The sequence below is a fragment of the Phaethon lepturus genome, unplaced genomic scaffold (assembly GCF_000687285.1).
Source record: "Phaethon lepturus isolate BGI_N335 unplaced genomic scaffold, ASM68728v1 scaffold8229, whole genome shotgun sequence".
NCBI lineage: Eukaryota > Metazoa > Chordata > Aves > Phaethontiformes > Phaethontidae > Phaethon > Phaethon lepturus.
Window position 1 is genome coordinate 11,925 of NW_010564107.1, and position 22,194 is coordinate 34,118.

A 22,194-nucleotide genomic window follows, 5' to 3' on the forward strand; every position below is an offset into this window, starting at 1 on the left:
TGCTGAAAGAAAAGCTGCAGAGTCATAGAATCACAGAATTATTAAGGTTGGAAAAGTCCTCTAAGATCATCAAGTCCAACTGCCAACCCAACACCACCATGGCCATTAAACCCTGCCCTGAAGTGCCATGTCTACACGTTTTTTTTTAACACCTCCAGTGATGGTGTCTCCACCACTCCCCTGGGCAGCCTGTTCCAATGCTTGACCACCCTCATAGCTTGTATTAGGCCCCAGAGAATCCACTTAGGTCAGCCATGTAACAACTATGCCAAGCTCAAAGCAAGTCCGACCAGCACCTGCACTTCCTCAGGCACCAGAGACTCCAGCCACCCATGTCGGAGCTGTAGGAAACCAGCTTCACTGCTGCTTGGGGAAGGATTTCTCTTCATTCCCCTTCCCAATTGAGATCATCCGAAAGTCCTAGCAGGAGGCGACGGCTACAGATGGCTGAGCAGGCGGCAAGACACAAGTGGGTGGGCATTACCACCCAGTTCAGGGTGCCCTGCTCAGGGTTGCTTTGCTGGGTCAGACTCGCAGGTACGCTGCTGCTGGGCGGGGGAGCTGGTAGAGAGCATCACAAACTTGCAGAACAGAGGGACCCGGCCAGACTCGCTCCTTCATGGAGACAATCTGCTCCAACCGGGGGCAGCCGGTAGGAAAACTCTTCTTCCCGTATGAAAATAACCGTACAGCTCAACTATCGCTACAATACCAATTCCTTCGGTAAACCTATGCCATCGCTTTTAGAACCATTTGGCTTCTTTTCAGCTGCGCAGATGCCTGTGCAGCACTGCGCTGCAGAAACCAACAGGTTCGTCTGGAGCTTGTTTTCAAGACTCCAACGGCACAAAGTGCTGCGCAACCCCAGCGGCTGGGAAGCGTTTCAAACGTTCCAGGACGTACCGCACACTGTCATAGTCCGCATGCTCACCAGAAGAGTAAAAACAACTGTAGACAGGTGCTCCTGTGTGTGAAATCGCACATACTCAAAGTATTTTCAGAGTGCTTGTTCCAGTCTCTTTAGGAACATTTACCAAGTTCAAAAAAAAGGGTATTCAAAATTAAACTGTCAGCAAATGAGAAGTCATTTCCCTAATAATTTTAGTTCCTTTTTGATGAAATTTTAGAGAACATTGTCAAAGGCATAAATATGTGCTGGAAATACTTCTTCCTGAATATGTTTTCCTAAAAATTTCCCATTTGTTAAAAAGATCTTTTTGAGATAAAATATTGTGTTAAAAATCGGTAATAAACAAGCAATGAATCAACAAAAGCCTTTTATACATGTTGACTTGTTAACTTCTGAATCCTCTGCTCTAGATCCTGTGTGATCAGAGCCCTTTGGTGCCTGGGAAGTTTACAGTATTTCTGCCAAATTGTTTTACACTAACAACTATCCAAAATTAATTTCATCAGTCAAGACGTTGCCCAAATAGATGCTTTTACATAGATCTTATACCTACAATGGAAAAAACTATATTCAGCTTTTTGCCTGGAGCAAATAATAACCCACAAAAATAATGAATTTATTTTTAATTAATCTTTGATTAAGTTAATTGAACTCATTGCTCTCTCAATTCATTTTACTAGTATTCAGAATTGCTTTAGTTCACTTTTACAAACATGGTTGGATTCGGTGACTAAAAAGTAGAATCGCTGCTACTTTCTTGCTCTCAGACCCTTCCAAATACATGTTCACGCACATGTCCATCCCAGCAGAGCTATCACTACGTTCCCCTGTGGGCTTTCAAGAGGAAATGGGGAAGCGATATCGCACCCAGGGTACTGGGCAGCCACCCAGAATAAACAATGGTACCTGCCAGCACTCGCGTGATTTATCACAGGGCTTGACTGAACAGCTGGTGGATGTTCACATCCTCACTCCCCCGTTCCTCAGCCAGCTTGGGTCTGACTACACTGAACAACCTCTGACCAATGTAACTGGACAAAATTAAGATCACTGCTCCACAACCACAAATGCCAAACCTGTACAGGTTGGCCAGCAGTGCCAATGCAATTTGGCATGAACAGCCCATGGCGTTTCTGTTGAATGCCAGCACATACGATACAAGGTTTATGTCAGTAATTTTGCTTTCACACCAACTGTATGCCAACCATAGAAAAAAAGACAGTATCTGCTGTGGAGCTGGACCATCTCAGAGAATTTCTAAAATCACAGAATCAGAATCACAGAATTCTGTGATTAAAATGCTTGGTGCTATTGCACAGTACTATTTCTCTAATAGCAAAGGTGATTAAATTAATTACAGCTAAGTTAGTCAAAAACCTCATGGTTAAATTATGCCACCCTGATGTCGTTTTGATGACCAACTTCACTGCCAAAGTGGAGAAAAACCTTCACTACTGGAGATGCAAATGAAATCACACTCAACGTTATCTAATTAAAAAAAAAAAAAATATAAGAGATGTGAGCTTACAACACAAGCAAGTGCTTTCCATCATCAAGATGTTCTGGCAGTTTTGATCAGTCCTGGGATCTGGATTTTCTGTGTCATTAAACTATGGCCTCATTCAAGCAGAGTACTCAGCATTTATGGATAGCAAATGGATAAAGTCACAGCACTACATATCCCAGCAGGGACATGGAGAGAAAAAATCCTACATTTTGTAAGTAAATGAGTTGTGCCTTTATCACACCTCTGACGGTGTGGAGCTGATGGAGACATTTGTATAGACTGGTAAATCTTTGTGCAGGTGGCCTAGATAAGGAGAAAAGAGACAAGGCAGAACCCCTCAGCTGAGTCCAGCAGCAACAGGGCTGAGCAGGCAGAGATGTTTTTACAGGGGTGATGCAGAAACTGGAAGGCTGTCTGGGTACTGGATGAATGTCAGAGCAGGAAGCAGCTTGTGTTTCTAAACCAGCATAGAGGGTTGGTGCACAGGAGGATGCAAGGTCTCCATCACTGGGAGGTAGGAAAACAGACAGGCAGAGATCCATCCTTGCCGCAGAGTTGGGTAAAAGGACCTCCTGAACAAAACTTGCCCCCCTTTCTGTGGTTGTAGGCTGTGTCAGTCCAAGGCACAGGAGGCAGAAGGAAGTCAAGGGGACACTTTCTAAAGGGAGGATGTGGTAAGTCTGGAATGCAGCTGCCAGAGGACAGAAGAGTTTGGTATTATGCAGATAGCAACAACTCCTTAGTTTTTCTGCTGCAAGAGACCAAAAGGGAGATTTTCTGGAGACGCCACTACTCACCATAGCTGCAAGACAGCACAACGGGCCTGGTCCTCGTGACGCTGTTCCCGTGGTAAACCTCACATACAAATTCCCCAGGCACGGTTTTGTCCAGGCGAACCTTCTTCCCGCCGTCCTTAATGCAAGCCTCCGGGGCGCTCAGCGCCGTGCCATTCAGCAGCCACCGAAAGCTGGTGCTCTCGTTGCTGGCCACGTTGCAGAACAACTCTCCGGTCCCGTTAGGGAAGCATTGGATACCAATGGCCGGCTCTGGTCACATGCAGTGCGGGGCAACGGGAACAGCGAGGAGAGAGAGAGGTGAGGAGAGGACTCAGCAGCGAACATGAGCCTGGACAGGAGCTTCCCTTACCAGAAGTCTTACTACCACTGCATTTACTGCTAGCCAGGGAGCACAGAAATAAGTAAGCAGACTCTTCAGTGCCTGCCTCCAGCCGTGAAATGCTCAGCAGTGCCCACCCAACCCTGCTGGTGACTCTCGGTCCCTGTTTTGGGGATGCCACAAAAATTTGGCATCTCTTCATTTACCTTATTGAAATTGAAAAATGGAAAAATAAAAGCCCCTGATCTGAGAGGACGGTGGAAACACTCAAAGCATCTGCCTGCCAGAGGCTTCCTCCGTAATCAGCACATAACCATAGCTTCAGAGGAGACTCAGCCCTCTCCTCCACCAGAGGTTTGTACTTTTCCTGTCACTCTGCCTTTTCTTCCATTTTAGAGAGAAACTAGTACAAATCATGCCCAACACAGATACCAACACCAGACACCTGCAGTTAGATAGCATGACCCACACTAGGACAATTTAAAATGAAGGAATCATTGATCTTATTACATTTTCCTGAATTTCTCTCTCTGTCTGCTACAAGGAGCCAACCTATTTCCTGCATTTGCCACTTTGCAAATACAGACTAGACAGAGAAGTGGTATGGTTTTACGACAGTAAGGGTCATACTGAGAATGTCTACGTAAGCTTCCATGTAAATAAGCTCATAAATCACTTTCTTCAACTAGGACATCATCTGCAGCTAAAATTCACTGCCTCCAGGAATACCTTTTCTGTGAAATTGTTTTCCTGACTTAGGTGTGGCAACAGAACACGAGGAGGAGACAAAAGTTCCCAAAGCAAATCCACTGAAATGGAGGTTAAACCCAGGACACTTCTGCAGTCTTTGCCTGCTTCCAGTCTAAGCACCCAATCTTCGTACCAAGGAGTCCCATCTTTGACCTACTCTCCATGGCAGTTCTGCCTGTTTATGCCCACAAGGTGTTAAGGATTCATTTGTCTTCACTGAGACCAGTTTGCTCAGACATTTTCATTACAATTTCATATGCTTCAGTCTCTCTTAGAAGCTTGTGTAAGTGAAAGCCCTGTGAAAGGAACGGTGGGGATGAGGACCAAAGCAATGGCCACTGGCTGCCTGGAGCAATAGTCAGTAGTGGGGCAAACCCATTTAAGCCTTCTCCATAAAAACCCCACACGCCTCAACCCAGACCTGCAGAGAAGTCCAGTTCAGTTTCCAGAGCCAGGTCTGGTAGGGTTAACTCCTTAAGGAAGCATGTCCACAGGCAGCAAAACGCTGTCGGTCAGTGAGAGCTTTTGTGAGAGCCATCAGGAAGAGCGCTCTGGAAATGGACTGAAATCTCTAGCTACATGTCTATGTACTCTAGGCTCAACTTTACAGACACTTCATGCTGCTGTCTCTTACAACAGGGAAAAACAGCACGTAGCTCAATTGACTGGCTACTTCAAGGAAGGCCCAACAGACAGGAGAGACTGACAACAGGGATGCAAAAAGCATCCCTTAGTTTACACTCACCACTACTGCTCCCCGAGGTGCCAGAGGCTTACAAAGCTGCTCCAGAGGCACCTACAGCTCCTGCAAGCTCAAGTGGTCTCTTAGGAAGAATTTCAAGGCACCAGCTTCCAGCCAGGCTCACAAGTTCAAAAGCTATTTGTTGCTAAGAAGGCCACTTACCAAATACTTCCAGTGTAAAATATCTGGTGATGTTGTGAAAAACAAACTCGTATTTTCCTTCATCCTCTTTCTCCACACTCCTCAGCACCAGGGAGCCATTCTGCAAGTTCAGGCATCTGCCAGCAGAAGTGCCGCACTCAGCCAACAAAGTGTCATTTAAGACAGCTGTCAAGCATCTCACGTCCCTCTTGCTCATTCTGGAGAGGTTCTGCAGACTTTGAATTCCCACAGAGAAGACTGCTGAGCCTCCGCTGAGCACACCGGTCCAGGTGACAGAGCCTGAAAGGAGAGGCACAGAGTATGGGCAGCAAGCTCACCATGTCCACCCATCCATCCCCTCTCATCTGTCTCCCAGAAAGGCAAATGCCCCCGTGAGATGCAGGAGGGACAGACCCATCCCTAATGACAGGCTGGGGTCACCCATAATTGAAAATCAGAGAAGTGGGAAACCTTCCATAAAGGCCAGCTTTCCCCCCCGATAACATGGGAGTGGCATGTACAACATGCACACAGGGCGACAAAAGGCTGAGCAGCTGGTCTTTTCTCTCCCCAAATTTGACATGACCATCTACCACCCCCTCTCAGAGCCAAGACTGTACAAAGAAAGTTCCTCAAGGCATCAATGCCATGGATCTTGTACAGAGGGTAGCAAAAACAACTGCTGCCTGCACAGCTGCTCTTACCCAAAGGGTAAAGTCACAGTTTTAACTTGAACAGGACTTACAGCATTCTTGCACATTTTCAAGTTACTGTACGCAAATCAGAGATGGGTAAATGTCACGGCAACAGCAGCTCGGGGACTAACCCAAGGTCACACCAAACGTTAGGAGCAGGACCACATTGCTCTCCAGCCAGCATTCTGCATACAAGAACCTTACATTCTCTGCTGAAATGCTTTTACAGACACAGTACACTGAGAAAGTACTATATTGTTAGTTATCATTCATTTACTAAAAAAATAATTTGTCTTACTTTGGTCTGACTGCCCCTTTCATGCATTAGCAGTTAGACTATTTGATGTCTCCCCAAACCTGATAGAGTCCTTAAAAGATCTTGGAGCGAAATTAAGGTGTCTGCTCATCTAGGCAAATCTGTGCCAACTTCATAAAGAAAAATCCCACTTACCATGAGTAACAGTTATTATCACCAGCAAGCACTGTAGAGTAAAAGGAGAGCTGAAATCCATTTTAAAGAGCTCCTTGCATCATAGGCTGCGAAGACGATCTGGCTACAGAGCTCAGTGAATATAGCGTTCAGGAAATGATGTCAGAAGCAAGAGTGGGAAAAAAAAAGAAAAGAAACTCCATAGTGGACAGCTTGAATAATGTTTCAAAATAGACCTGCAAGGTTTTGGGTGACTGAACTCGGGCTGAACCAACATGAGCCACAATGTGCTCTGCACAGTCCCACACCTTGAAGCTAGCTGCAAGTGTGAGAATAGGGCTGAGAGGTGAGGACACACAAAAATATCTCCTGCTCAGCTCACCCTGTTTAGGAAGATGCTAACACCGAGACTAGGCAAAGGTGAAACACCTATTTCTTTCATCCTTTTCCAGTTTATCGAAGTGTTGCATCCCCACCCAGGGAAGAGAGAAATCAGTTCAGTCAGATAAAGCACTGCACATGCAGGCTAGCCGATTTTCTGAAATACCGAGGATTGCTTGGGCAATCGAGAGTGAGAGTCCCACCAGCAGGAGGTGTGGGAGAAGGCTCTCCTCCGTATGCAAAGGCGACGTTGGCAGCCTGGACTTTGCTGGGCTCTTCTAGTGACCGAATGGTACCTGCCATGCAGGAAAAGGCTCTGTACAGCTGCCCCAGGCAAAGAATAAAGCTTATGGGAAGAGAAGTTCCACTGCAAAACTAGACTGAATGCAGCCCAGAAGCCACCCTGGCTCTGTTTGGAGTGCAGATGCCAGAGATGAGACTGAAAATCCAGTCTTGAAAAACCGCTGTGGCCCGGCTACCTACAGGGCCAGATACTTCGTTCACCCTCGTTGAGAAGGCTTAAAGCACGCTGGCGTTTTGCAAAGAGTGCCGAGGTGGATCACACAAGCAACCATCTCACTCACTGGAGGAAGTAAACTGCCATGGCATTAGAGTTAACATCTGGATTGTTTTAGATGCACTTAGCAGATGTGCTGGGGAATAACTGTGACAGCAGTTCAGGACACGGCTGGGAATCTTACACTTTCATGCTGTTTCTCTGGACACAGGCATAGACACAGCCCGTTAAGGAAGCTCCACATGGCAGAATCACATATATACACAGATTTCTGAGAAATTATTAAATCCCTTGTGTTGTGGTCTGCACTATTTTCCAAACAATTTTGTTCTGCTTGACAATTCCACATTTCAGCCAGTGGTTTGGCCCCTCTGACTTCTTAGCAATGACAATTACATCTCACCTCCTGCTCCCAGCGTTCAAAATTTACAAGTTTGTTCAAGGCTACCATCCTGTCTTTTATCATATGTGCACAGGGCAGGCCTAAACTGATCTAAGATGTGACAGAAATAGCCTTCTCTGAGAAAAGCACTGAAGTGAGTCTTCAGGCACTCACAGCAGTGCAGAGGAAGGGGGAGAGAGGAAAGTATTTACAGCAAGAAACGCTTTCATTTCCTTCTGTACTGTTGAAATGACATGAAGAAAATCTCTCTCAAATACCACTGCAAGACTGGGGCTAACCATCTGCCGCGGGTGTGCACATTCAACTTCATTTCACCTTCATGCTTGAAGGGCAAGCTGGTAGAGCTTAGGGTTGCAGCAGTGCTGTGGTGGAGACACGAGACAAAACAGACAGCATGTGCAGGGTTGCTTCAAATTAGCACCCCAAAATGCTCAGGATCTCAGAAAACCAACAAAAATGAAAAGGGGTCTGCATACTGCCAAATCCAGCAAATGTTCACCTTCTCCTCCAGCCAATGATAGCAGCCTCACAGAGCTCGCTTACAGATTCGCAGTGAAATCAAAGAAAAATATGGCCTTTCTACTGTAGCTCTGTTGTTACAGAAGTGACTCTGCATGACTGTGACATTGCGGTGTCCTGTACTTAGTCTCCCTCTCAGTGACTCCAGGGCAAATGAGTACATTTATGAGCTCAATATTTCTGACTGCAAGTGCCCCATACATCACGCAGTATATGAAGTCCCATTAGGCTCCTTCTGTCCCTCACATCCTCACTAGCTAAGAAAAAAAAAGAAAAAAAAAAAAGAAATCACAGCCAGGATAAAGATGACAGCACATGCACAATCTGTGTTGTCATCCATCAGCAGCCTCCTCTTAAGAGCAACCCTCTCAAATTTCATATCTAATGAATTTTTTAGATTAGATTAGACATTAATTTCTAACATTGGCTAATGAATGCTCACAACACCCTTGGCTAGCCAGAGATTCACTTCTCCTTTTTATATAAAGGTGCATAAAGTTTTTGGTGATTATTGCTGACAAAAAACATCTTGCGAGGCTTAACAGAAACCACAAGTAGAAGGAGGAAAAAAAAAACCACAAGATCTTGTAAGTGAACTAAAACCTTTTTCACTTGGTGAACTGCAAGCTCATAAGGCCATTTTGTCCTTTCAGCCGCTTGACAGCATCATGAAAGGAGAACGGAGATTCATTCCTTACATGACACAAGGCATTGATGGAGTATGGGAGAACGGGAAACCTGAGCCAGCAAGTAAAGTGGAAAATAAGCTGCAAAGTATTAAGAAAAAATTTGTACATACTAACTCTGCACACCTTCCTTTCAATAGGCTGGCGAGCGTAAGCAGCGCACCTATTTTTACTGTCATTAATGTGTGTCGGCGTGAAGTGGGGAAATACACAGGCCTTCACGCAGAGGGGAGCGGCAGAGCTAAATACCCACGCTCAACATGTGAAAACAGAAAATAAGCCCGCAGCTCCGGCGACGCACAGAGCCGGCTCTGCAGGCTGCTGAGGGCTCCCTGCCCCAGCACCAGCCCCGGGCCAGGAAACACTGCTGGCTGCGGGCGGTCCACTCGTCCGTCCGTCCGTCCGTCTGTCCCCGTGGCAGCAGCACGGCCACAGCTACATCACAGGCTGCCAGGGCAGGTACAATCTGGACTGGGCAGCACTGGGAGGGGTGAAAGGCCAGCAGCCATGTTAGCTTACCTCTCTCCCCTCCACACCTACAGCTGTTCACGCAGAAGACTTTTTTTTTTTTTTAAACAGGCTTCAAGTGGCTCTTAGGAGAGTTTAACTGTGCAGCCACAAGGCAGGAATGGGGAGCAAGCCTAAGAGATGCTTCTGTGTGGAGGCAGCAGGACCCCAGAGACTGATGATGAAGATTCATATTCATAAGAATATGAATTCTTTGTTAAGTTAAATTAGCCAGAGAGCTATGCTTGAACTCTGAACTCTTTCTTGATCAAAGAAATAGCAATAGCAAGCAAAAAATAGCAAAGATAAAACACAGAAAGGTGCTTGCTTACATGGTGATAAAGAGACTGCCATGCACTTTGTTTCTTTAACAGCAAAGCTGTGAAATTACAGATATTTTACAACTTATTTAGCAATTGGACATGCATAATGAGTTTATCGCAATACTCCTGCCTGTGTCTCCTCCAGATGAAGATCATGTTCAGAGCAAGTGACTTTTGAACAAAATACACTCTACTGGCATAGCAAGAAGAGTGACCAGCACCTCTGGTCATAGATGAAGGAATTCTTGGGTCAGGGACTCCACAGCCCCTCACAGAGCTGTAAAATGGAAATAAACCTGCGTACTCCCAGATTCCCAGCTACAGACAACCAGGAACATGGACGTACATAGGACTCCCCGGCCGTATGCTCTGCATGAGACCTGCTCCACCGGCCCTCGTCCCACACGCTGTCCTGCGGCACTTGTACTCCACAGGTTTGTGAGGCAGCACAGCAGCACTGCTGCCTGGGACCCCACACAGCAGAGAGCGCCCGTCAGCCTGACCCACCACGTCCTGCCGGCTGCAGGTGGTTCACGTGGTCCTGGAGGGGCAAAGAAACCAAGAAGCTGTGTTGCAGCTGTGGACAGACATAATTTTACCGACGCCAGCTGACCCGCACCCGAAGCACACGTGCCACTCGCCTCAATGGCTGCCCACCATGCCGTCTGCCAGCACGGCTGGCAGGGGAGAGGCTCTTCCCCACCACAGGGACCAGAGCAGAGAGGTCTCATGTGCCAAGTCTTTAGAAGGCAGGCAGGCCAGACACAGGTCACCGACGTTTCTCCCCACCTCCTGAAATCGCCCATTTGCCACAGTTTCCACAGAAAGTTGCACCCAGGGAATTCCTCCTGACCAGCTCTCACTTGGATGCTGAATAAGGTAAATCAGGAGGAGAGAAGGAAATTGGACTTTCATTCTCATTTCTCCTATCTCTGCCGCAGAGGCAAACCTGCAGGTGATCCCCTTCCAACTCAATCCATCCAACTTTTGCAGGGCTGGACCTCTGCCCCGAGACAACACCCAGCCCTGCGTGGCACCCCACAGCCACCGACCAGCTGCACAACATGAGTTTTCATCGGAGGCCACTGTGAGGGGAAGACAAAGTGAAGGAGACACTTGTCACATGGGTTTTCCAGCTTCCAGCACAAAAAGATGATAAAAAAAAGACTGTTCTGAGTCAGATTAAAAGTTCACCTCAGCCATTAGCCTGTCTCCAAACACAGCTGATCTCAGAGCCTCAACTACAGATGCTACCTCTGTGAAAGGGCCATTTAAAGTAACCCACAAATTATAAAAAGCATGTTGCAGAAACATGCTGAGATCAGGAATGGCTACAGAAAGGCTCTGGACCTAATTATGGACAAGGTGCACATAGTTTCTCCAGCCGGTAGTACCTCTGGGGAAGAAACGGTCTAACACTTGCAAGAGCCAGGGCCAGGATTTCTGGAGCTCCTGGGATGCCCCCATGGGGACTGTCTGATCTCCAGTGACAGGGGCCCACGGGAATGCTCTTTCTTCTTCAGAGCATCCGTGGATATTTGCAGCTTTCTCTCGCCAAGAAATGGAAGGAACACCCAAGATCCTGCAAACACAGATGAGGAATTTGTTATGTTGGGGGCTGGCAAAAGGAAAACCTGTATGGATCTCCTCTCTGAGCCACAAAGAAGAACCTGGGAGACCTCCCAGCAGCAGGTCTGCCACGGCTCAGACAGCCTTCTCCACAAGACACACACCACTGGCCCTTGTCTCACACTTCCTGCCGCAGCCTTCGCTTTTGCTACGGGATGCTGAAGCTATCCGGGACGCACCAAACCCGATGCTGCTGTTCTAAAACATACCATTCAAGTAACAGTGCATGGCAGGGAGGATCCTGAAGGGGCAGAGAAGGTGAGACTCTGAATAGTACCCAGGAGCAAATGGAGGATCTAGTCTGCAGAAGCCCTCTGCTCAAAGTGACTCAAGTAGAAAAACTCACATCAGCACTTTGATTTCATGCACATGGTGCCCACCTGTCTCACATTCTGGGAGAGCTGATCTCTTTGTTGCCCTGTAATGCACAGCAGAGCAGTCCCGTGCTGTGGTGGGCTGACCTTGGCTGGAGGCCAGGTATCCACCAAAGCTGCTCTATCACTTCCCCTCCTCAGCTGGACAGGGGAGAGAAAGTATAACGAAAGGCTTGTGGGTTGAGATAAGGACAGGGAGAGATCACTCACCAGTTATCGTCATGGACAAGAGACTTGACTTGGTGAAATTCATTTAATTTATTGCCAATCAAAATCAGAGTAGGGTAATGAGAACTAAAACCAAATCTTAACACACCTTGCCCCCACCCCTCCCTTCTTCCCAGGCTCCACTCCCAATTTTTCCCCATCTCCTCCCCCGAAGCAGCACAGGGGGACGGGGAATGGGGGCTGTGGTCAGTTTGTCCCACGTTGTCTCTGCTGCTCCTTCCTCCTCAGGGAGAGGACTCCTCACACTCTTCCCCTGCTCCAGCATGGGGTCCCTCCCACAGGAGACAGTCCTCCATGAGCTTCTCCAATGTGAGTCCTTCCCAGGGGCTGCAGTTCTTCATGAAACTGCAAACCTGCTCCAGCCTGGGCTCCTCTCTCCATGGGGCCACAGGTTCTGCCAGGAGCCTGCTCCAGCATGGGCTTCCCATGGGGTCACAGCCTCCTTCAGGCATCCACCTGCTCCGGTGTGGGGTCCTCCAGGGGCTGCAGGTGGAGATCTGCTTCAGTATGAAGCTCCATGGGCTGCAGGGGCACAGCTGGCCTCACCATGGTCTTCACCAGGGGCTGCAGGGTCATCTCTGCTCCAGTGCCTGGAGCCCCTCCTGCCCCTTCCTTCTTCACTGACCTTGGTGTCTACAGAGATGCTGCTCTCGTATTCTCACTCCTCTCTCCAGCTGCAGCTGTGCAGGTTTTTTTCCTCCCCCTTCTTAACTACGTTATCCCAGAGGCACTACCACCATCGCTGATGGGGTCAGCCTTGGCCAGAGGTATGTCCATCTTGGCTGGCACTGGCTCTATTGGACATAGGAGGCTTCTAGCAGCTTCTCACAGAAGCCACGCTTGTAGTCCCCCTGCTACCAAAACCTTGCCATGCAAACCCAATACACATGTCTTCAGAATACGGAAATAAGCTGGAGAGAGCTCCTCTTCAGCTTCCATTTCTGACAAGTTAAAATCTGTGTGCTTGTCACAGGTCCCACAATTCATACACGTGCTCCCCCCTCCCAGCTTTCTCTCAGATGCTGCATGGCTGATCAGGGTGAATGCCATGCATCACCTCTAATGCCACTACCACTGAGCAGCTATGGGGCAGGGAGCACCTAGGCAGGTCCACCAAAAAGCAGACACATGGAAGAGGCACTGTGCCACACTGCTTCTCAGGGTGCTGGAGCACAGCATGCACTGAGCATCACATACATGGTCTGACAGCAGGTATCATCCTGTCTTAACATTTCTGCCACATACCCTCACCCTTCCCACACACCCCGCTTGGGGTACAGGCTCAGGCTGTGCCTGGTGAAGGCACCAACTGCACTGCTGCAGGTCCCAGCATCACCTACCATCTGTCATTTCACCTTGGCACTCAACTATCGTCTCACTGCCAGGCGAGATGAACAAGAACATAAGGATCCCAGATGTCCAGGTCAAGCATACCAATCACATACAGTTTCTCTGACATAGCTCTCCTAGTTTGGCCCACGATGACAAAAGAAAAAGAAGAGTCCATGTATGGAATAACTGCTAGAAACTACAGAATTTATATTTAGCACCACTGCGTGCGGGGTGAAATGCTTTGCATTTGCTTTGCAAAAAAAAAAAACCAACATCATTACAGAGCTGTTCAGACATACGGGTTCAATCATGCTGCTACATGAACAGAACTTAACTGAAGGACAATATGAAGGACAGCGAATGGTGCCTGTAGTCTGTATGCTTTGGCCAGTTTCGCTAGAGTCAGAAGAAAATCTGTTTCTGTGAGTGGACAACAGTAGAAGAAGTCAAGTTAGGATCCAAGCTACCACAGGCTGGTGCAGGCCAACTCTTGTTGTTTTTTTCTTTCATCTCTAATATAACTTAGAAGACTTAGATGAATTTCAGCCCCCAGCCAGTTTCACCTGGGCATTGCTGAGAGGCTGCATCATGTAACTCTGCCAGCAGTGCCCCAGCTCACTGTCCTTGGCATAGCCTGCTCTCTTGGGGGAATAGCCAAAATTGTCTTCGAGAGATCCTCAGCTCCTGCCAATCAAGGTTTCTCAGCAGCCACCCACTCACTCCTGAAGTACCAGACCAACTTGTTCATCTTTTCCTGTTCCTTCTTGCTTTGCCTTGCCTCATTTCGCTGAGGGAAAATCAACTTGGCAAAATCCCAACTTGGAAGATCAACTTGGGAAGTGTCACTAATGTTGCCATCTTCAAACTAATCACATAAACATTATTTACAAAGGCAAAGAGATTTCATAGGTTAAAATTTCCCTGCAGGATTCACTTAATGTCTTAGTCTTACCTCCACTGTGGTCTGCTGTGGTTAGGAAAAGGTTAATGTCAGGCTCATTTAAGAAAATCTGTCAACACAGAATGGGGACAAAAGCCACCAAAACAGCTTTACAAACCACAAGATCGCAGGTGGTTATGACAGGGATTCCCCACCCTGTCATACTGCAGTACCATGGATAACCTAACGTGGCAGTCAGACTTGCAAAAGCAGCAAAAAACACTTCGTACCTTGTGCTGAAGCTTTGCCACCAGACACAAGAAACTGCAACCGCTGGTACCTGCAACAAATTAGAGCATTCAAGAGCTTTAAGCAGCATCTTTTAAAAGGCACAGACATACTCTTTGATCAAAATTTAAAAATCCAGTTCATCTAACTTTGTGTTGCTTACTAGAAGTGTTTAGCAAACACAGACTGAGGTATTTAGAAAAATAGTCTTGTCAGAAGACTGAAATTCATTGTACAGGGACCAGAACTCCACTGAAAAAAAATTTAGGGGTCCACAAATTGAAAGAGGCTGAAAAGCAGTGTTTTGTAGGATCAAAGCTGGAACCACGGCTTCAGCATGCCAACTAGAACTTAAAAGGCAGCTTGAAAAGTCCTCGGTCAGGATACTCTTTAACCAGGTAGCCCTGCCTGAGGCCAAGACAACAAATAAATATGGTCTTTGCAGACCAGGTTAAATTCTTGCGTACCCTGAAAATCTGAAGCGAGTAAGAAAGCACATTTCTTCTGTGCATTTGGTGATGCCAGAAGGTTGATAGGTGTTTCTGCCACACTCCGTGGAAGCAGCTGTGGTCTCCCGAACCGAAGGCTCCGTTCATGGCAGGAAGGACTGGCTCAGTCCTGCATGGGGAGCAGGGTGGAACAGCAGAAGGCCCAGCTCACTGCTGATGGAGCAGTCTCTGCACAGGTCCAGGCCACGCAGTGACAAAGCAATTCAGCTCCATGGAAATAAAACCACAGTATGGTCAGACCTAAGTCTTCTGAAACTGAGGAAGGCCAGCATGAGACTGAAAGTTTAAGGATATATAGGGATTTCTACATTTTCCAGTCCTCTGCAGCAGCACTTCTGATCAAGCATGGACAGTTATTTCACTGGAAGCACACACACAAAAAGCAAATTTCTGACAATGCTGACAATGACCTTAAAGTACTCCCTGGACACTGAGAGGTGTACAGATCAAGCCGATACTCACTCCTGGTTCTTTCTTCTAGAGTCCTTCTTTGTAAACGTTTCTCTTTATCTCCTGGGAGAGTGAAACTTGGGTGTATTCACCAGTGGTTTGGAGCTGGGGATCTCTCCAGGAGTGGAAGTCGTTTAAAAAAGGCAACTGACTGGAATGACTAGTTTCTACAGCCATGTGTGTGTTCAGAATTTGAATATTCCTGCCAAATAACACTTCTGCTGGGCCAATCTCAATTTATTCAGCCTTCACCTTATGTGCATTAAAGCAACAGGTATAGCATCTGGCCATTTTAGTCTCTGCTTTGATTCATTCTTTCTACTTCCCCTGATGACTGAAGGTAGTATGGAATATGCAACTGTTGCTCTATTCCTGTTTCTAAGTTGTAGGCCAAGGCATATCTTGGATAGCTTTTGTTCAGTCATCTGGTATCTTCCCACCCTCTCCTGACAAAAAAAATCCTAAATATCCTGCCTTTTCTTTACAGAATTGTAACTGGGTCGGGGAGACTCGACAGGCTTTATCAGCTAAAGCAACCAGCATTACTTGTGTCTTCAACGCAATTTTCTCTACTTGTACTTGCTGTTAGCACATCATCCACATACTGTATTAATGCAGAGGTATTGGTTAACTATGTCTTGTAAATCTGTCACTAGGATTTTTCAAAAATAAAGTCAACGATCCTGCAAACCCTTGAGGAAATCTAGTCCACATTTACCGTTTCCCTTCCCAGGTGAGGGCAAAAATATACTGAGATTCTGGATGCACCATTGCACTGAAGCAAGCTGGGCACAAATCAATCATTGCAAAACAGTTTGTGTTAGCTGGTATCATCGTTATAATTGTTGAAGGATCAGAAACTAGTGGATGCAGTGCAGTTACCCATTTATTTATTGCTCGTAAGTCTTGTACAAATCTATAAACTGGATTTCCCTCTAAGCCTTGTTTAGTTTTTTTTAACCAGCAAGAAGGCAGTATTACAGGGAGACTCACAAGGAGTTAAAATCCCTCTTGGCAGAAAATCTTCAATTATTGGTCTTATACCTCCCCTTGCTTCATGTGATAATAGGTATTGTTTTAAGGAGGGATGTTTGCCTCTCTTCATTTCTATCTGTACTGGATTAACTGACCTTAATAACCTTACATTCACCAAACTGTGGGCCCATAAAATCCTAGGTACATCTTTGAGTTGCCAGGGTATTTCTATCCCTTCTTCAGTTGCTATAGCTTTAATGATTTTTTGGTACATTATCCATCAGGAGTCACAATGTAATTCCTTGTGGTGTACGCTGCAACTCTTCCTGTAATTTGTATAACGAGTATCTCCCCACCAAATTTGCTGGTGCCAATCCCAACAGCAGAAAACAATGATTAACAGACCATGGACCTGTCTGTACCATCATTTCCTCTGTCCTGGGTACAAATGTAGATTTACCTTCTATTCCTGCAACATTTACTTCACCCTTAATTCTTGATCCTTCATGGGGGTTTGTTAATGTTGAACAAGTTGCACCGTATCTATCAGGCATGGCTAAGTTTCATCTCCAATTTTCAAATCTATAATTGGTTCCTTAGAATCCCCCGAGAGGGTTACTTTTGTATCTCCTTCCACTGCTAAGGCTCAGGGATCTGGTAATCATCATTGTTCATCACTTTTGTTCAGCTCCTGATTGATTTGATTTTCCCTTTGTTGCTGTCACAGTCCCCTTCTCAGGATCATTCTACAGAGCATTCTCTTTTCCAGTATCTTGGTTTTACTGCAGTAATCCTTTGATCTTGTCTGATGTAGATTTCTAGTTCACTTATTTCCATTATTATTACCTCTTTGCCCCCTAAAATTCTTAACTTGCAAAGCAGCTGCTAACAAGCTAGCCTCCTCTTCCTGCTGTTTTCTCTTCTGCCTAGCCTTAGCCTCATCCCATCCATTATACGCAATACTTAGCATCTTCCCTATCAGCTTCCCTTGCCAAACCAGAGAATGTGAGTTAAAATACTACCTAATGTCTGGGGCCACTTGATCTACAAATAAGAAGATAACCAAAGACCCATTTTGCAGGACTTCAGGGTCAACTCCCCCAAACACTGGGAGTTGTTTCCACCACCTAGTTAAGGTCTTGTTGGCATTCTTTTTCCATTGTCCAATTAACCATCCTTCTAATTGTTAATGGGACATCCCCTGCCGCTGGAGGAGGGATAATCACCTCCTTCAGCAGAGCTTGCACAGCTGTTGAAGGGAAAGCAGGAGGTGCAGAAGGGAGAACAGAAGGAGTGACAGGAGGCAAAGGAGACAGATACACAACTATAGCAGCTGCCTGAGCTTCCACGAATAGCAGTGACTGAGGTCACTGCTTGGTTTTGTTCTTATTATTTACCATATTTTTATAAGACTGGCTCATATAATCGCCATTAGAGCTATCACATTGCTAATTATCCAAAATGTACCAATAATCGATTTGAGCTGGGAAATGGTCTTCCAATATTAGCTTTAAAAACTTTAGGCAGGCAAAGTTAAAAGTGCCCGCTGACAGACACTTTTGATCTCCAGTCCCAAAAGCAATCATAGCCAGCCAGGTATCTTGACACAATTTCACAACCCTCTTTCTTGACAACCCATGGGTACCCAGCAATTTTTCTTCAATTACTACAGTTTTTCAATAAAAAGTACTTTTCACTACATTTTGTCCCATTTCCAAATTAAAGGAATTATGTAGAATTACAGAAATTCAACTCACCACCACCGCACCTCTTTCTGGTTGGACCCAGCGCACTCCCTGCAACAGACAGAAAGAGATGAATCCACCTGGGGCACAGATCAGATGCTCCCCAAGAGGCGCCAGCATTGACCAGTGGACGAGAGTGTCCCATCTGGGCTACAATTTCTGTTGCAAAAATTATTTTGGATGTTTGTTGACCAAGGAAGAAAGGGACACAAGGCTAGAACTACAAAAAGTTTATTTCATGATCGTAAGACCCCTCCTCCATAAGAGAAGGAAGGTATGCAAAAGGATTTTCAAGGAGTTTATAGGCAACTTGAAACGAAAGGCTAATCATAATCATCCAACAGCACACAGACACACTTTTTCCCCTCTCCCATCACGTTCAGGACCTTTGAAGTCTTCTCAGACATCCAGTGTAGTGCTGCCTCTGCCACCTAGCAGTTAACACAGGACCTTCTGGGGTCCCAAAGTCCCCTTTGATTGCCAAACACAAGTTATTGTTTGTTATTCTTCTCCTTAGGGCAACCAGCTAACATGCCTTCTCACAATTGTTATCTGGCATGCCAAGCTCAGCAGCTACCCCTTTAAACACAAGAGGCAGCAAAAGCACCTCCACCAAGCCAAACAGGCAGGGCATCTCTACCCAGGCCAGCAAGACAGACTAGCTAAACCTGCACATCAAGCAAGCAAGACCTACGCTCCCTGTGACCAGCCACCAACACAGCCTCTCCCTGGCTAGCCAACAAGACAAAACCATGCTCAAAACACGGCCAGCCAGAGCCACGCTCTCCTGAGCTGGCCAGCAATATCATCTCCCATCAGCAGGCATGCAGAAGATATGATTAACAGCTACAAACAAGAGGTGGCCTCTAAAACTGCCCACGCATAGTCTCTAACTCTGCCCACTTCAACTCATACCCACAAACAAACCAGCCAGACAGAAGCACATTCACCCACAACCGAGCAAGCCACAGCCGTACCACTTAGCCAAGCCATGAAGAAAGAACCCTACCTGTTAAATGCCATAAAGAAATCCACGGCAACTTATTCCAGACGGCCAGAAAGAACTAAAGCACTTGACCTGGAAAGACAGAGCAATACGGTGCATGTCCAGGCCAGACAGCAATGGATCTAAAAGACTGGAGACAGACAGACAGACATACCCCTACCAACACACCCTGACCTGCAAGCCACAGGCCTACATTGCCTGCCCCAGCCAGACACCTACACTGCTTGCCCTGACCATCAAGCCAGAGCACTACACCATTAGCCCCAGCTGGCAAGACAGGGCCCTAAACCACTTGCCCAGGCCAGCCACCCAGAGCCCTACAGCGCTTAACCTGGCTTGCCACCAAGAGTCATACAACGCTTGCCCTGGTCGACCAGAGCCCTACACTGCCTGCCAGCCACAGCCCTAGACCATTTGCCCCAGACAGCCAGACAGAGCCATACACCGCTTGCCCCAAGGGGCCACCCAGAGCCCTACACCGCTTGCCCTGGCCGACCAGCCAGAGCACTAAACTGCTTGCCCTGGCTGGGCAGACACAGCACTGCACCATTAGCCCCAGCTGGCCCCGGCTGGCCAGCCAGGGCAAGCAGCATAGAGCTCTGGTGTCTGGCTAGGGCAAGCAGTTTAGGGCTCTGGCTGGCCAGCAAGGGCAAATGGTGCAGGGCTCTGGCGGGCCAGCTACTGAAAGCAGTATAGAGCTCTGGCTGTCCAGCTGGCACTAATGGTATTGGATTGTGGCTGGCTGGCTGCAGCAAGCAGTTTAGGGATCTGGCTGGCAGGGTGGGGCAAATTCTTTTCCCCTTTTCCAAGGGGTTCCTCATGGGTTCTCCTGGAAGACCTTCAGCAGAAGGAAGAGAAGGGCATCAGCTCCAGAAAACAAACTGATGCACAGAGAGATTTCTTTTCAGGCTTCCAGCCAATTCTCCAAAGCAAGCAAAGAATCAGACTTATATGGGGAACAGCAGAATTGCAAGGTTAGCTCAAAGCCAGCTGAGAGAGAAGGGAAGAGTCCAAACCTCAAGTCCAATACTGTGGACATCTTTCCTGGCAAATCTAGTGGGAAGAACTGCATACTGAATCTCCAGACTTGTCTTCTGGGAGTCTACTTTTGCTCTTCTTGATCAAAGCATACCGAGACAATGTCTCCTTCACTGCATTTCTAGGTCTTCAATGGATCCTGAAGGCACATAGTTTACACATAGAATTACAGAAAATAAAAACAGTCATCCTTTAAGTCCTCAAATCCTGCAGGACTGCAGTAATTGAATTCAGTAGGAGCACAGCCATCAAACACTGGGGAAATGGAGTGATCAAAACCTGGTGGAAGGCAGTCCTCAAATCCTGGAGGACTGCAGTGCTCAAGTTCTGGATGGGTGGTCCCATACCCACAGGACTTCCCTCAGCCCCCACCACCACCGACATGGGCAGAGGGGCACAGCCCCTGCAGGCAGCCGCCTCTGCTCATCTATCCTGAGCTCAGGCCTTTCCCACAGCCCCCAGGGAAAGATGTGGGTATAAGTGCAAAGGACAAGGGGGCACCCAAAAGCACAGCCTGACCATCCCCTTGCAGGAAGGGGCACAGCAGTGCCTATCTGGACAGCCAAGCACTTTGGGGCATCAGGGCCTCACTGCCCGCTCTTTCTCCTCCGTGTTCAGCTGGTGGGAGCAGGGCTGCTGGCCAAGAGTTCACTCCTGCCTGCACTGGCATCTGCCAGTAATGCTGGGCAGAGCCACACAGGCTTTTTGGATAGGTCTGGCTGCAGCTCTGCATGCTAAGAGGTAGAAAAAGGCCTGGGCTTTAGCTCCACTGCAGAGCAAGGTGGAGCACTGGCCAAACACGCTGCCCTAAGCACAGGCCAGGTGCTGAGCACAAGTGGCCCTGCGTGAGCAGTAGCACCTCCCCTTCCCCAACCCGAACCTTGCTTCCAATCCATTGCACAACTCAACAGGAAATATTGTTAAAGCTCTTGTTTTTGATATTTTACTCTGGTTCAGTTTTTGCTTTTACTTGCTTTTGCTTCTGATTACCTTGAAATTCAGAGACAGAAAAATATGTCACCTTGCCAGCTGTTGCTAAGTTGGCCTCTTTGCTGCTGCTGCTCAGCACAACTGCTGAGCTGTTGCTGCTTTACTCCTTTGCTCAGTAGAGTTTGTACCATCTAGTCCCTGCACACTAGGATTTTTGTCATTTTCTGAAAGGAGAAAAAAAACATTTAATTGAAAACAAACTCAGAGTCTGGACAACAACAAAGAGGGAGTCCAGATGTCAGTTCCTGGGATGACTTCTGACTGCCTGCCTTTAGACATGCACAGCCAGCTGAACATGAGCCAGTAGTGTGCCCAGGTGGTCAAGAAGGCCAACAGCATCCTGGCCTGTATCAGGAATAGTGTGGCCAGCAGGAGTAGGGAAGTGATTGTGCCCCTGCTCTCGGCACTGGTGAGGCTGCACCTCGAATACTGTGTTCAGTTTTGGGCCCCTCACTACAAGAAGGACCTTGAGGTGCTGGAGTGTGTCCAGAGAAGGGCAACGAAGCTGGTGAGGGGTCTGGAGAACAAGTCTTACAGGAGTGGCTGAGGGAACTGGGGTTGTTCAGTCTGGAGAAGAGGAGGCTGAGGGGAGACTTTATCACTCTCTACAACTACCTGAAAGGGGGTTGTGGTGAGGTGGGTGTTGGTCTCTTCGGCCAAGTAACAAGCGATAGGACAAGAAGAAATGGCCTCAAGTTGCACCAGGGGAGGTTTAGATTGGGTATTAGGAAAAACTTCTTTACTGAGAGAGTGGTCAAGCATTGGAACAGGCTGCCCAGGGAAGTGAAGGTGTCACCATCACTGGAGGTGTTCAAAAAACGTGTAGATGTGGCATTTCGGGACACAGTTTAGTGGGCAAGGTGGTGTTGGGTTGACAGTTGGAGTTGATGATCTTAAAGGTCTTTTCCAACCTTAATGATTCTGTGATTCTAGACACTCTTCTGAATCTACTTCTGGGACAGGAATGGAGGTTTTCATAGTATTAAAAAAAAAAACCACTAGCTCTAGGTTCAGAGTTCAGACAGGCAAAATGCTTTGGCAAACACACCAGAACAGACAGTTTGTGACCAGTGTCTACAGTTATGGCATTTTCACCTGAACATCATTATAACTCCCTCTGCAA

At 47.2% G+C, this 22,194-nt stretch overlaps 1 protein-coding gene across 1 annotated transcript in view; it reads right to left on the reverse strand.

The window, feature by feature from the left end:
• Positions 1 to 6,373, reverse strand: part of LOC104626752 — a 9,215-nt gene extending 2,842 nt beyond the window's left edge. The window contains exons 1-3 of the mRNA XM_010294766.1: positions 6,313 to 6,373; positions 5,188 to 5,466; positions 3,215 to 3,463 (exon numbers count right to left, since the gene is read on the reverse strand). Of these exons, the coding sequence (XP_010293068.1) occupies positions 3,215 to 3,463; positions 5,188 to 5,466; positions 6,313 to 6,373 (589 nt within the window). The remainder of the gene's footprint in view (positions 1 to 3,214; positions 3,464 to 5,187; positions 5,467 to 6,312) is intronic.
• Between the last annotated feature and the right edge of the window lie 15,821 nt (positions 6,374 to 22,194).